Source organism: Thamnophis elegans, chromosome 1 (genome assembly GCF_009769535.1).
Source record: "Thamnophis elegans isolate rThaEle1 chromosome 1, rThaEle1.pri, whole genome shotgun sequence".
Taxonomy (NCBI): domain Eukaryota; kingdom Metazoa; phylum Chordata; class Lepidosauria; order Squamata; family Colubridae; genus Thamnophis; species Thamnophis elegans.
The window spans coordinates 27,350,833-27,363,804 of NC_045541.1; the positions used below are offsets into that span (position 1 = coordinate 27,350,833).

General features: G+C 41.7%; 1 protein-coding gene across 1 annotated transcript in view; it reads left to right on the forward strand.

Moving 5' to 3' along the window:
* Positions 1-12,972, forward strand: part of LRP2 (LDL receptor related protein 2) — a 161,947-nt gene that overhangs the window by 92,207 nt on the left and 56,768 nt on the right. Inside the window, 7 exon segments of the mRNA XM_032224888.1 lie at positions 347-586; positions 2,786-2,974; positions 3,700-4,620; positions 5,879-6,044; positions 8,251-8,409; positions 9,351-9,640; positions 12,736-12,939. Coding sequence (XP_032080779.1) covers positions 347-586; positions 2,786-2,974; positions 3,700-4,620; positions 5,879-6,044; positions 8,251-8,409; positions 9,351-9,640; positions 12,736-12,939 — 2,169 coding nt within the window.

Below are 12,972 nucleotides of genomic sequence, written 5' to 3' on the forward strand. Positions count from 1 at the left end.
GAGAGAAGGGGGATAGGAGAGGAGAGGCTTCTATGGGGCAAGCCTGAGGGAGAGAAGGGATGAGGAGAGGATCGTAACTACTCATTAACTTTCAGGCTGTAAGTGTTGATTTATCAAGCCCAATCACATAGTTTCATAGCAGAGCACGAATATCCAGCTAGTTATACATAAAGGGAGAAAAAAAACATTTTCATTTTAAACCCAGAACTCAAAACACAAAACTACATTGGAGTTCTCATTCAATTATATTTATCACATCAATATAAGCCCAATTAACTCCAATTAGCTCATTCAATTCAAACCTCTCCCTTGAGTTTAAATCTTTTTCTCTCCCTCCCTGTTTTAGATTCTGCCGGTTCCTCCAATGGCTGCAGCAACCAAGTTGGGACTTGTCAGCATTTCTGTCTGCCTTTGCCAGGGGGCCTCTTCTCTTGTGCCTGTGCTACCGGCTTTCAGCTCAATTCTGATAATAGGACCTGCTCTCCATACAGTTCCTTTGTCGTCGTATCCATGCTGTCCGCTATTAAAGGATTTAGCTTAGAGACATCTGACCACTCTGAAGCAATGGTGTCCATGGCAGGAAGAGGTGGGTAAACTTTTGAGGGGAGAACTGCAACCTCTTAGCTTTCTGACATAATCTCCCATTAGAGGTGATTCATTTATGGCATAGGGCTTGCAAAATGTGTATGTGTATTTTTGGTTGTGATTGGAATTCTAGTAGCTCAAGACGACAAAGCAGAACTATGTACCGTATTTTTTGGAGTATAAGACACATCTTTTTCCCTTAAAAAAGAGGCTGAAAATCTGGGTGCGTCTTATACACTGAATACAGCATTTTTTTGCCTCTCCAAACCCTGCCCCTTCGCCAAAATGGCCATGCAGTTGTAGGAGGCTTTCAAAAAGCTCCTGGGGGCTGGGGAGGGCAGAAATGAGCAAAAAATGGTCCATTTTTTGCTCAATTTTGCCCCTCCCCAGCCCCCAGGAGCACTCTATAAGCTTCCTAATGCCCTTTTTTTTTTTTTTGCAAAAAATGGGCCTGTTTTCGAAAAAAACGGGGTGGTTTTGGCTCATTTTTGCCCCCCCCCAACCCGTCCAGGAACACTCTACAAGCCTCCTAAGGGCTATTCATGCCCTTTTTTTGAAAAAAAAAAAAAGCAGGCTGTTTTGGGGAGGTTTGCAAAAACTTGTAAAAAAATTGTCTTTTCAAAACCTTGATGCGTCTTATACTCCGATGAGTCTTATACTCCGAAAGATATGGTAAATCTAGGCAAAAATCATTTTAACTCAGAATGTTAGATAGGAATCAATAAAGGAGGAGGACTTAGTGTCCAAAGAGCAAACACTGGTATCTCATGTGGCATTGAGGTTGGTGTTAAATGGCTTTAAATATACTTTATTAAATTTCTACAAAATATCAAATTTAAAGAATAAAAAAAAGAATCAAGGGAAAAATAAGCAAGGGGAAGAAAGAAGAAAAGAAATTAATTTTTAAATTTTATTTTCTTCTTTCTTAACTTCTAACTTTCTTTGATACAGTTACATGTCACATATAAGCTATATTAACATATTGATCTAAAATTCAATATTACACAGTATTTATATGATCATAAACAATTCTAACTGACAAATCCAAAAGTTAATATAGCACTTCTTCAAATGACTTTTTTGAACACTTGAACACTTGAAAAAAGAGAAACAATGAAGTAGTGGAACTGCTTCCTTTCCCCCCCCCCCACCCCAATGGATCATCCAGTTCCAACAGGTGAAAAAATAATAATAGTGCAATCCTTTACATTTCTGCTTAGAAGTAAAGTGTTTATTTTTAGGCAAATCAATGTTGGATTGTAGAGTAAAAAGATTTCGCTTTCTGGTCCAAGTTGAGAAATGATTTCTAATCACACCAAAAATAAATAAATAAATCCTGTTGGATTATTTTAGACACCAATATAAGGCTAATAGTGAGGGGGTTACTTTTACCCAATATTGTAAAGTCTGATTCAGCAATGTAACAGGTTAATTTTTAGAAACATTGGCAGTTGTTACAGAGCTGTAACAGTGAATGCGGGGGAGGACGCAATCAGAGGTAAGCTGCTGGGGGTTTGCAGGGATTTGGGAGAACCTCTAGCAAAGTTTCTGTGCAGTTTGGAGAAGACCCAAATCCCACTCCTGGCTGGCACCACCCAACCCTCCCCTCCCTGGAATCCCCTTGCGGCCCATTTTGGATGCAGAAATGCAGGGCGCTCACAGAGGCTTGGGGATGGCGAAAAACGGCCCTACCTGAAGTTTGGGAAGGTCAGAAACGGGCCTGTTTCCAGCCTGCAGAGGGCCTCCAGAACCTAGGGAGACCATTTTGACCCTCCCGGAGAATCGAGAAAAGCCTCCAGATCCCGGGGTGGGCAAAAACACCTTCTCGCCATAGTGCAGGAGGTCAATTAGGCCACGCCCAGTGTGGCCACAACCACCAAGCAATCGGGCAGAGACCTCCTTGCTAACATTTTTGAATCCCATCACTGAACCCAATTGGACCATTTTTTAATATTGGGGGAATGATTGTGATTTTCTCCCATTAGTAAATAGAAGATTAATTGTCATATTTTTATCCTTTCAGTTCTCATTCCAAATCAAGGGACTGATGATTTCATGTTATATTTTAGGAATGTTTTAGTGGATTCTAAAGGATGCTGAGCAAAGGGCCGGGGTTTGATGGAAATCCTACCACCACAATATCTGTTAGAATGGTGAAATTAAAAATAAACAACGTGTTTCCTTCATCCTAACCTTGCAGGGAGAAATGCATTGCACGTGGACGTTCACATGCCTTCAGGTTTCATTTTCTGGTGTGACTTCAGCAGCCGAATTCCATCCCAGAATGGAATTCGTAAAATCAAGCCAGATGGCTCCAATTTTATGAATGTTGTCACAAACGGGATAGGATTCAATGGGATCCGTGGCATTGCCATTGATTGGGTAGCAGGTCAGTATTATGACAGCATTAAAAAAATGGTTGGTGGAATTTACTTTTCAGAAATCCTTAAACTGAACTCCATCTGTTTACTATGAGTGAAATTTCACAGAAATCAATAGGAGTTTTCTCCCAAGGTTATGGATGGTACCCTGGCCTTAATTTTCAATGAATTTTCCAAAGTATATGTAAGAGCATGATGATGTGGAACAGCTTCTATCAGTTATGTTGATCTTCTATAACACAGATGTCAAACTCGCAGCCCGTGGGCATGATGTGTCATGCGCTGGCTACCCCAACCCCCAGTTTAGTGAAGGGGGAAAAAGTCATGCTATATCACCTGATGACAAAGTGACAACATGAGTTTGATACCCTTGTTCTAGAAGATCTTTATTTTTCCAGCTAGGGTAAGACAATCGGAAAGTTATTCAGTCATGGTTGAGGATGTATGCAAACTTTAGCCATGTAAACCAAACTTAGCAAGGGCACTTCAAACCATGTTAATTCATTGTTAATGCTTAAACATGTTTAGACATTTAGACATTTTATTTGTTATTAAGTCAATTTAAAATATACCTATGTCTATATAGGATCTAAATTGCAGGATTTTTCTTAAAGTTTCTATCTTGTAGTGATATGTGTTATTTTGTATAAAACTGTACTAGGTTCTGAATCATATATTACATATATCATATATAGAGAATTCAGTATTTTTCATTTTATTTTGCTGTATGCAGGAAACCTCTACTTCACCAATGCATTCTTGACCGAAACATTTATTGAAGTTCTGCGTTTAAATACCTCTTATCGACGTGTGCTACTTAAAACCACAGTGGATATGCCACGACATATAGTAGTCGATCCCAAGAACAGATACCTCTTTTGGGCAGACTATGGACAAGATCCCAAAATAGAACGTGCATTTCTTGATGGCAGCAACAGGACTGTGTTAGTGTCTGAAGGAATTGTAACTCCACGAGGATTAGCCGTTGATCATAGCACTGGTTACATTTATTGGGTGGATGATTCCTTAGACATGATTGCAAGAATTTCTCGTGATGGCGGTGAGCCTGAAATTATCCGCTACGGCAGCCGTTACCCAACACCGTATGGCCTCACCATTTTTGAAAACTCTATCATTTGGGTGGATAGGAACTTGAAAAAAATATTTCAAGCCAGTAAAGAGCCAGGAAATACCGAGCAGCCAACAGTTATAAGAGACAACATCAATTGGTTGAGAGATGTGACTATTTACAATAGCCTTTACCAGTCATTGGCCCCTGCGGATGTCAACTACAATTCATGCCTACAGAATAACGGTGGCTGTGACCATCTGTGCTTTGCACTTCCTGATCTGCAAACACCAAAGTGTGGGTGTGCATTTGGATTGCTGGGAAGCGATGGGAAGAGGTGTTTTATTTCAACAGATAATTACTTGATCTTTGCTTTGGAGAATGGCCTTAGAAGCATACACCTGGATCCTGAAAATCATAGCCCTCCATTCCATACAATGTCCGTATCAAGGACTGCGGTTGCTCTGGACTACGATAGTGCAAACAGTTTAATATATTTTACCCAAAGTTCTTCGACAGGACCAGGAAAAATCAGCTATATCAGTATCCATTCTGGAAGCAGTAATCCCACAGTAGTAGCATCGGGTAAATATCAGAATTCAGAACTATTTTTAAAGTAACGTATAGGCCAGGGGTCAGCAATCTTAAACGCTCAATGAGCCACAAAGGTCCTAACCGAAAACCACTCCCCCCCCCCTCGGTTCAATTCTGGAGCCAACTGGAAGTCCTGTTCCCCCACCATAGAGTCTCCTCCTAGCACGGCATCCTTTTACCGACTGGCCACAGGGAGCCGCAGCAGAGGGATGAAAGAGCCACATGCTGCTCCAGAGCCATGGGTTGCTGACCCCTGTTATAGGTCAATCTTTTATATGAGTTTCTCACATAGAATATGCATTTTCTAAGAACTAAATATTTACTCAGAGGATTATCCAAAGTGTATATCGGATTGTAACCTGCTTCTTGGAAGGTATTTTGCAGAAGTTATTGAAAGTATGATTACCAGGAAGAAAAATTAATAATGTTCAATTAGTTGTGAACCTAAGCGTGTTTATCTGAGTAAATGCCATTGCAACTGAAATTTGTTTCATACATCTAGGCCCTACCGATTCATTTTATGACAAACTAATAATTTATATTGCCTTTTTTTTGAAACTTTACACTTTTCCTCAGCCAGGACATTACTTCAAAATGAGTTAAGAATTATGTAAAAAACACCACAAACCTTAATACTAACTTGGCATAGAACTAGGTCATTGCAGCTTCAGGCAAAGAAGTTTCCAAGTTTAATAAAATTTGTATGCCGCCCACTCCCATTGGGACTCTGGGCGGCTCACAACAAGACAAAAAAACATTTAAAATTTAAAAATAGAAAATACAATATTAAAATTCAAGATCATCCATTCCATCTAAGCAGGGCTGGATATCAATCAACAGCGGGGCTGGATATCAATCAACAGCAAAGAAGCTTTCTGCTAGATACAATGCTTTGGACTGCATTGATTAGTTGAGTATTGGCACTAGTAATATGTAGCCGCTACTCTTTAATTTACTTGTGATGCTTTTTTTTTTTTTAAATGAAGCTTGCAAGGGCAAAACCTTTCAAAATACCAGAAGTGTAGGAGCTCTTATGAAGTCTTCTTCATCTTAATCCAGTGACACAGTTTCTTCTTCTTCTTTTTGCTATGGGATAAAAACCTTCTCATTTGATTTAGTGCAAATTCCCCCTGGTAATAGTTGGAACTAGAAAAGAAGCGGTATTTTTTTTAAAAAGTTTTCATTGCTAGGATGATTTTCATGCTCAGAACTTTTTTGTTCCCTGTTATCCTGTTTGATACGCCGAAAGATTTGGGAGCTCCAGATGGCATTGCCTTTGACTGGATCAACAACAGACTTTATTACAGTGACTATCTCAACCAGACCATCAGTTCAATGGCTGTGGATGGATCTAATCGTTCAGTAGTGGCTCGTGTCCCACGGCCAAGGGCCATTGTCTTGGATCCTTGCCGAGGGTAAGTTGCCCATTCTGCATAAGGAAAGATGTATCTGTTTCCACTACAGCTTTTCTCTCTCTCTTCAACTTCACAACCGCCATAGGGCAATTAATAATGAATGAATAATAAATATTCCAATTAGTAACTAGAAATACACTATTATACCTTGTGTACATGTGCAGATTCTTTTTTTTTTAATTCATTCCTAGGCAGACAATTCTTAGAGCCTTGAGTGGCTGGAAGGCATCCTTTTTTCTCCTATGGAGCTACGTAGGTCTAGTTTATCTTTCAAAGAAAAGGGAAGAACATAGCTGTGTCATAGCAAAACAGCTTGCATTGTGCATAGGAGCTGGGTAGTAGGACTCTCCCTTACTCTCCCTGTTGAGCAATGCTTCCTTTTATTGAAGGATCTTCCTCTCATCAAGGAGGACAGTCACAGACATAATTTGTGTTGTTGTTTTGTTTTCACAGTTTGTCAGCCTTACATGATAGACAGGGGTGAGATTGAAAATTTTTAGTAACCGGTTCTCTGCCTGGTTGCTAGGTAGGCATGGCTATGGGGAGGCATGGCCTACCCAGCCTTCTGCCTCAATTGGGGGGCGGGGGGCGTTTTTTTACTTCCCAGGTTCCAGAGGCTTTTCTTGAGCCTTCAGGAGGGCGAAAATGGGCTCTGAATCCCTCCGGAGGCCAGAAACAGACCTGTTTCTGGATTTCTGGAACTTTCGGGAGGCTCATTTTTTGCCCTCCCTAGGCTCTGGAGGCTTTCGTCAAGCCTCTGGGAGGGCAAACACTGCCTCCCCCAGGCTCCGAAGGCCCTCTGGAGGCCAGAAATAGGGCCGTTTCTGTACTTCTGGAACTTCTGGAGGCCCATTTTTTTCCCGCACAGAGCCTCCTCACAGGCCCTGCACTTACCTGGCATGATGAATGGACTGCGTGGAGACTCCTGCGATGGGAGGGGCAGGGTGGGGCGGGCAGTCCTTCCAACTCCTGGTTTGGTGAACCAGATGCCAAATTAGCATCCAGTTCACCTGAACTGATCCAAATCAGCGGAATCCCACCCCTGATGGTTGACCAATTTTAAGAAACCAACACCATATAGATCAAGATTGCTTTTGCTGGAACAATTATAGTAGTGGAATCTTGCAAGTATGAATGTACCTTCCTTCTTTCTCACTTTATCTTTGCATGAACTAAGGAGGGGTCTGTCTGAAACATTTTCTCAAATTGTTTCATAGAACAGACACAATTCCTGCTTATCTGACCAATGGCTTGGTAGTCGCTCTTCCTCTGGTCTTTCAAGGCCATTCTCTAGACCTTCTACACAATGGCCAAGGTGAAGGCCTCTTTCCCAACTGACTATACCTTAAGGAGAATCAGAGAGGAAAAAAATAGAGCAGGGCATAGTAGGAAAATGAGATTGTGGTGGACAGAATAGCAGCTGGGGAAACAGACTATTTTGACTCTGGGGGGCTAGAATGTCCATTCATCATTATTTTCCAAATAAACAATCCTCATTTTATTTCTGCTCATCACACCTTCTGGTTTGTCATTCAGTTAGGAAAACAAAAATGCAGGGAATTTCACTCTTTATCCTATTCTATGAGAGTGAATCAGAGGACTGCACTACCGTGAGTTAATTTCAGATATCCAATCTTTAAGAGGCTTTGCACAAGGCACAGTGTGATTTTTTTCAGTGTTGTAAAATGGTCATTTCTTTCTAGCTTGATTGTAATTTAATTTAGGGCAAAGCTGCCATTGTCTGGGACTGTTGGTGTTAGTGGGTAGCCTGTTATGTACCCCTACCCTAGATTTACCTCCTGTTTATAGTATGGTTTAGGATCAGGTCTGATATCTCCTCAACCAAGTTTGAAAAGTGTAAAATTCTGTCCACTTTCCTCCAAATAGTGGAGCCCCTTTGCTCTTCCTATGTTTACTTGTACCAGTAGATGAAAGAGCCATGGTGGCACAGTCGTTAGAATGCAATATTGAAAGCTGACTCTGCCCATAGCCAGCAGTTCGATCCTGACCAGCTCAAGGTTGACTCAGCCTTCCATCTTTCTGAGATTGGTAAAATGTGGGGGGGGGGGGGCAATATGCTGACTTTGTAAGCCTCTTAGAGAGAGCTGTAAAGCACTGTGAAGCATCGTCTAAGTGCAATTGCTAATGTTATTGCTAAGTAGATTTCTCTGAATTAAGAAGCTTTGGGTAATTGTGTCATCACCAGGTACATGTACTGGACTGACTGGAGCTCTAATGCTAAGATAGAACGAGCAACACTTGGAGGAAACTTCAGGAGTGCTATTGTGAGCACCAACTTAGTATGGCCAAATGGTCTCATACTGGACTATGAAGAACAGCGACTTTATTGGGCTGACGCAAGTTTGTATGTATTTGCTTACTATTTCATTTGCACACTGTTAAGCATTTTCATCTAATGCACACACTTGGTCCTTCCCTTATTTATTCCAAATAAATATTTATGATTGAAAACAGAAGAGATGCCTTTTGGTGGCTATGATCCATAATTGATGGGGCAATGCCATGAAGTTGTCATTTACTTTGAAATGGCTGGACTTCTCCCCCTTTGATTTTATTAAGGGAGATGAAGCCTTTCCTAATTTTTTTCAGCAGATCTTGGGTTTTAAATTTCCATAGGGTTCCTATCTTAAAAGTGATGAGATACCATGGAATTTATTTCCAGCCACAGAGGAACAGCTAGAGCAAAGTCTAGTGACTGCAAAAAAGGGATTCGGGTTTCATATAAGGATTGCTGTATGTTGTTCACTCAGATTTCAGAAATAATACTAAATGATGTGAATGTTCAGGGTACAAGAGAGTCTTGAAATTTATGAAAAAATAAGGAATCGGTCTACACAGAGGTGTCAACTTGATTTCATTGAGGATTACATCAGGGTTGTGTTTGATCTTGGGTGGCCAGGGTGGGCATGACCATCTTAATGTCACTCATGTTGGGGTGGGGGGGACTGTGGTGATCCTAGTGCTCTGCCAGTGAAAATGGTCTCCTAAGCTCCATTTTTTGCCATGACGGCCTCCTGCAAATGGAGCGAAAATGGAGCTGGGGGGGGGGATAGCCATTGTGCAGCCCTCCAAAACTCCATTTTCACTGGCAGAGGCACAGTGGGCTGGTCCTTTGCTATTTCCATGGGAGCCCAGCAGGCCAGATCTAAGCACCCCTCCGGCCACATCCAGCCCGTGGGTCTTGAGTTTGACACCCCCAATCTATAATATTTTCCCTGCGGAACTCAAGAAATGTTGGAAGGTCATGTTTTGTGTTCCAATGCTGATGTTTCCTACTTGTTTTAGACAGAAGATTGAACGCAGCTCCCTATTGGGTGAAAACCGTGAGGTCATCATTAGCACCGCCCTCTATCCATTTGCAATGACCCTATTTGATCAACACATTTACTGGACAGACTGGAATACCCGAAGTGTTTATCGAGCCAACAAATACGATGGGTCAGATCAAATTGTGATGGTATCAAACCTGCCATACAGACCGATGGATATTCACGTCTGGGCCAAAAGCAAGCAACAGCAGTGCACCAACCCTTGCAACCAATTTAATGGCGGTTGCAGTCACATCTGCGTGCCAGGTAAAATATTGAGCAATAGGGAATAATGAGTTGAACAACATTCAGTTGTGTTCGAAAGATGGGTATGAGCAAAATATCTGAAGGGCTGAATTATTTATTATTTTAAATACTTGCACACTAGGAAATCAAGATACAGTACTTTGGCCATGTAGAATGTATAGTATATAACAGTCCAGATAGCTCAGCCTTTATAAATTTATCTGACACTAAAGTATGAAATGAAGTTGATTGGCCCTTCAGCCCCATCAATGGCAGCAACTTGCCTCTTGATTTGTTGAACTGGAGACATCAAGGATTCATCTGGGGGACTTCTGCTTGCAAGCCTGGGCCTCTGGCATATAATTAACAATAGCACTTAGACTTATATAATGCTTCACAGTGCTTTTACAACCCTTTCTAAGGGTTTACTGAGTCAGCCTATTGGCCCCAACAATCTGGGTCCTCATTTTACCCACTTCGGAAGGATGGAAGGCTGAGTCAACCTTGAACCTATTGAGATTTGAACTGCCAAATTGCAGTCAGTAGAAGTAGCCTGCAGTACTACATTCTCACTACTGCGCCAGCGCAGCTCATATTATTTTTAGATTGCACTGTCAGACCATTTAGCATTGACATGCGGTGAGGTTTATGGTTGGCAAGGCAAGTGGGCAAAAGCCGCCCTATGTCGGACACAGCGGCAGGGCATTCGGACGCCCCGGCGCTGTGTCCGCTATAGAGGCGGGATGCCTCTATGTCAGACACAGCATTGAGGCTTTGGCAGGGCTTTCGGAAAGCCGCAGCGCTGTGGCTGACACAGCACCGGGGCTTTCCGAAAAACCCGCCAAAGCCTCGCCGCTGTGTCCGACATAGAGGCATCCCAAAAGCCGGAAAGCCCTGGCGCTGTATCTGCCATAGAGGCGGGATGCCTCTATGTCGGACACAGCGGCCGGGCTTTCGGAAGGGCTCTACCACACCAAGGAAGAACCCATCTTTCTCCCCTCTCCTACAAAACAGCATCAGAAGGAGAAAGGGACAGATTATATTAATGAAGACACCTCACATTTAAAGTGGTTCCCCTTAGACAGGAAACGGAAAATATATTATAAACATGCCTGCTGAATGGTCAGCCTCCTTGCTTTAATAGTTTTGGGTTGCCAAATTCAACTCAGACTTCCCAGCTAAGGGATTTCCTACTGCCCAATAAATGCGTTTATTTATGGGAATGGTTTCGAAACATTAAAAAAAAGTGCCAGCCCGTGCGCCAGCAGAGGCGGGTAAAACACACACACACACACACACACACACACACACAAATTACTTACAATAATACAATTACTTACAAATTACATTAATTTTGAATTTCTCCCTCTCCCTCCAACCCACATACCTTTTCCAGCTGTTTCACAGAGGATTTCAACTCTGCTCTTGTATGCCAAGATGAAAATGTAAAAATGTAAAAGGAAAAAGGCAAGAGCTGCTGAGGTCAAGCTGAGTTAGCTGCTGCCAGAGTCTCCAATGGATGACTCTGTTTAAAAAAGCTCTAAAAAAAGTGCCCTCTACAGGAGGAGGCGAGAGAACCACGTGCCTCATCTACATAAGAAACTTTTCAGCTTTTAACCCTTGCTTAACTCTGCTCGAGTGATCATAAAGATAGACTAAATGGGGCACGTGGTTCTCCTGCCTCCTCCTGTAGAGGGCACTTTTTAAGAGGCTTTTTTAAACAGTTAAGCACTAAGCAGAGTCATCCACTGTGACTCTGGCAGCAACTACCTCAGCCTTTTTCCTTTTACATTTTTTTTTCTTTTCATGATGACCGTGGTGAGGCTCTGCCTCCACTACTTCCCCTGACTGCACGTCCCTGCCATTTAGTATTCATCATTGCTGCAGGAACTGGGCAAAACATTCATATAATATGCAAGCCCATGCTGACTTACTATGTTTGTCACTGGGATTGGGTTTTCGACATCTGTTGATTTATAGGAAATAATCATAGTCTAAGCATGCAGAAAGTTAATGGGATTACTGATGTTTTACATATTTAAATAAACACCTCTATTGGTGGACAACCCAAAAATGTTTTCATTGCTACTTGACATATTTTTAAAACTGTAAATCTCTTTTCTACTCTGTCATCACCCTCCTGTTTTGTTACGTTTGCTGAAATCAATATTGAATTCCCGCTGATGCAAAATATGGCAGAATGCTATAGCCTCCCTCCATCATAGACTGCCTTTTCCCTTTTACAAATTAATCTCAGTTGTAATAATTGCAGTTCTGAAAACATTTTTCTGCAATAGCCCCATTTACAAATAGATCTGATCTAGAATCCGGTGGAGAATACAGGTAGTCCTTGACTTACAACAGCTCATTTAGTGTCCTTTCAAAGTTACAATGGCATTGGAAAATATGATTTATGACCATTTTTCACAGTTACAACCTTTGCAGCATCCCTATGATCCAAATTCTTGGCAATTGGTTCATACTTATGACCGTTGCTATGTCCCAAGGTCATATGATCAACCTTTTTTTTTGACCTTCTGACAAGCGAAGTCAATGGGGAAGCCAGATTCACTTAACAACCGTGTTACTATTTGTATTCCCCTTCACCTCTGCTTGTTAGCCGCCCTGAGTCTCTCGGGAATAGGGCGGCATACAAATGGAATAAACATTACATTACTAACTTAACAACTGCAGTGATTCACTTAACAACTGTGGCAATAAATGTAAAATGGGGCAAAACTCACTTAACAAATGTCTCACTTAAGAACAGAACTTTTGTGCTCAGTTGTGGTCGTAAGTTGAGGGCTACCTGTATTGTTTAAGCAGAGGTCTCCAACCTTGGCAATTTTAAGACTTGTGGACTTCAACTCCTAGAATTTCTCAGCCAGTGAAGCCAGCAAAGCTGGGTGAGGAACTCTGGGAGTTGAAGTCCACAAGTCTTAAAGTTGCCAAGGTTGGAGACCTCTGGTTTAAAGGATTAGGGGATGTGTCATAGGACATTTTGGTAATTCTGGGTAAATTTCTTGGTGGATTTATGATTAATATTGGGGAGAGATGCTATCTGAATATATTATTAACCCAGTTTCTTCTTTTGTTGTTGATGCAATGAAATATAGGCCCAGGCGGTGCAGAGTGTCAATGTCCTGCCGAAGGACGCTGGTATTTAGCCAACAACAACAAACACTGTATTGTGGACAATGGTACCAGGTGTGGAAGTACCCACTTCACTTGTCTTAATGGCCGTTGCATCTCTGAACGCTGGACATGTGACAATGATGATGACTGTAGGGATGGCAGTGATGAGTTGGAAAGTGTGTGTGGTAAGTACTTCCATGATTAAAACAAAAGCTATT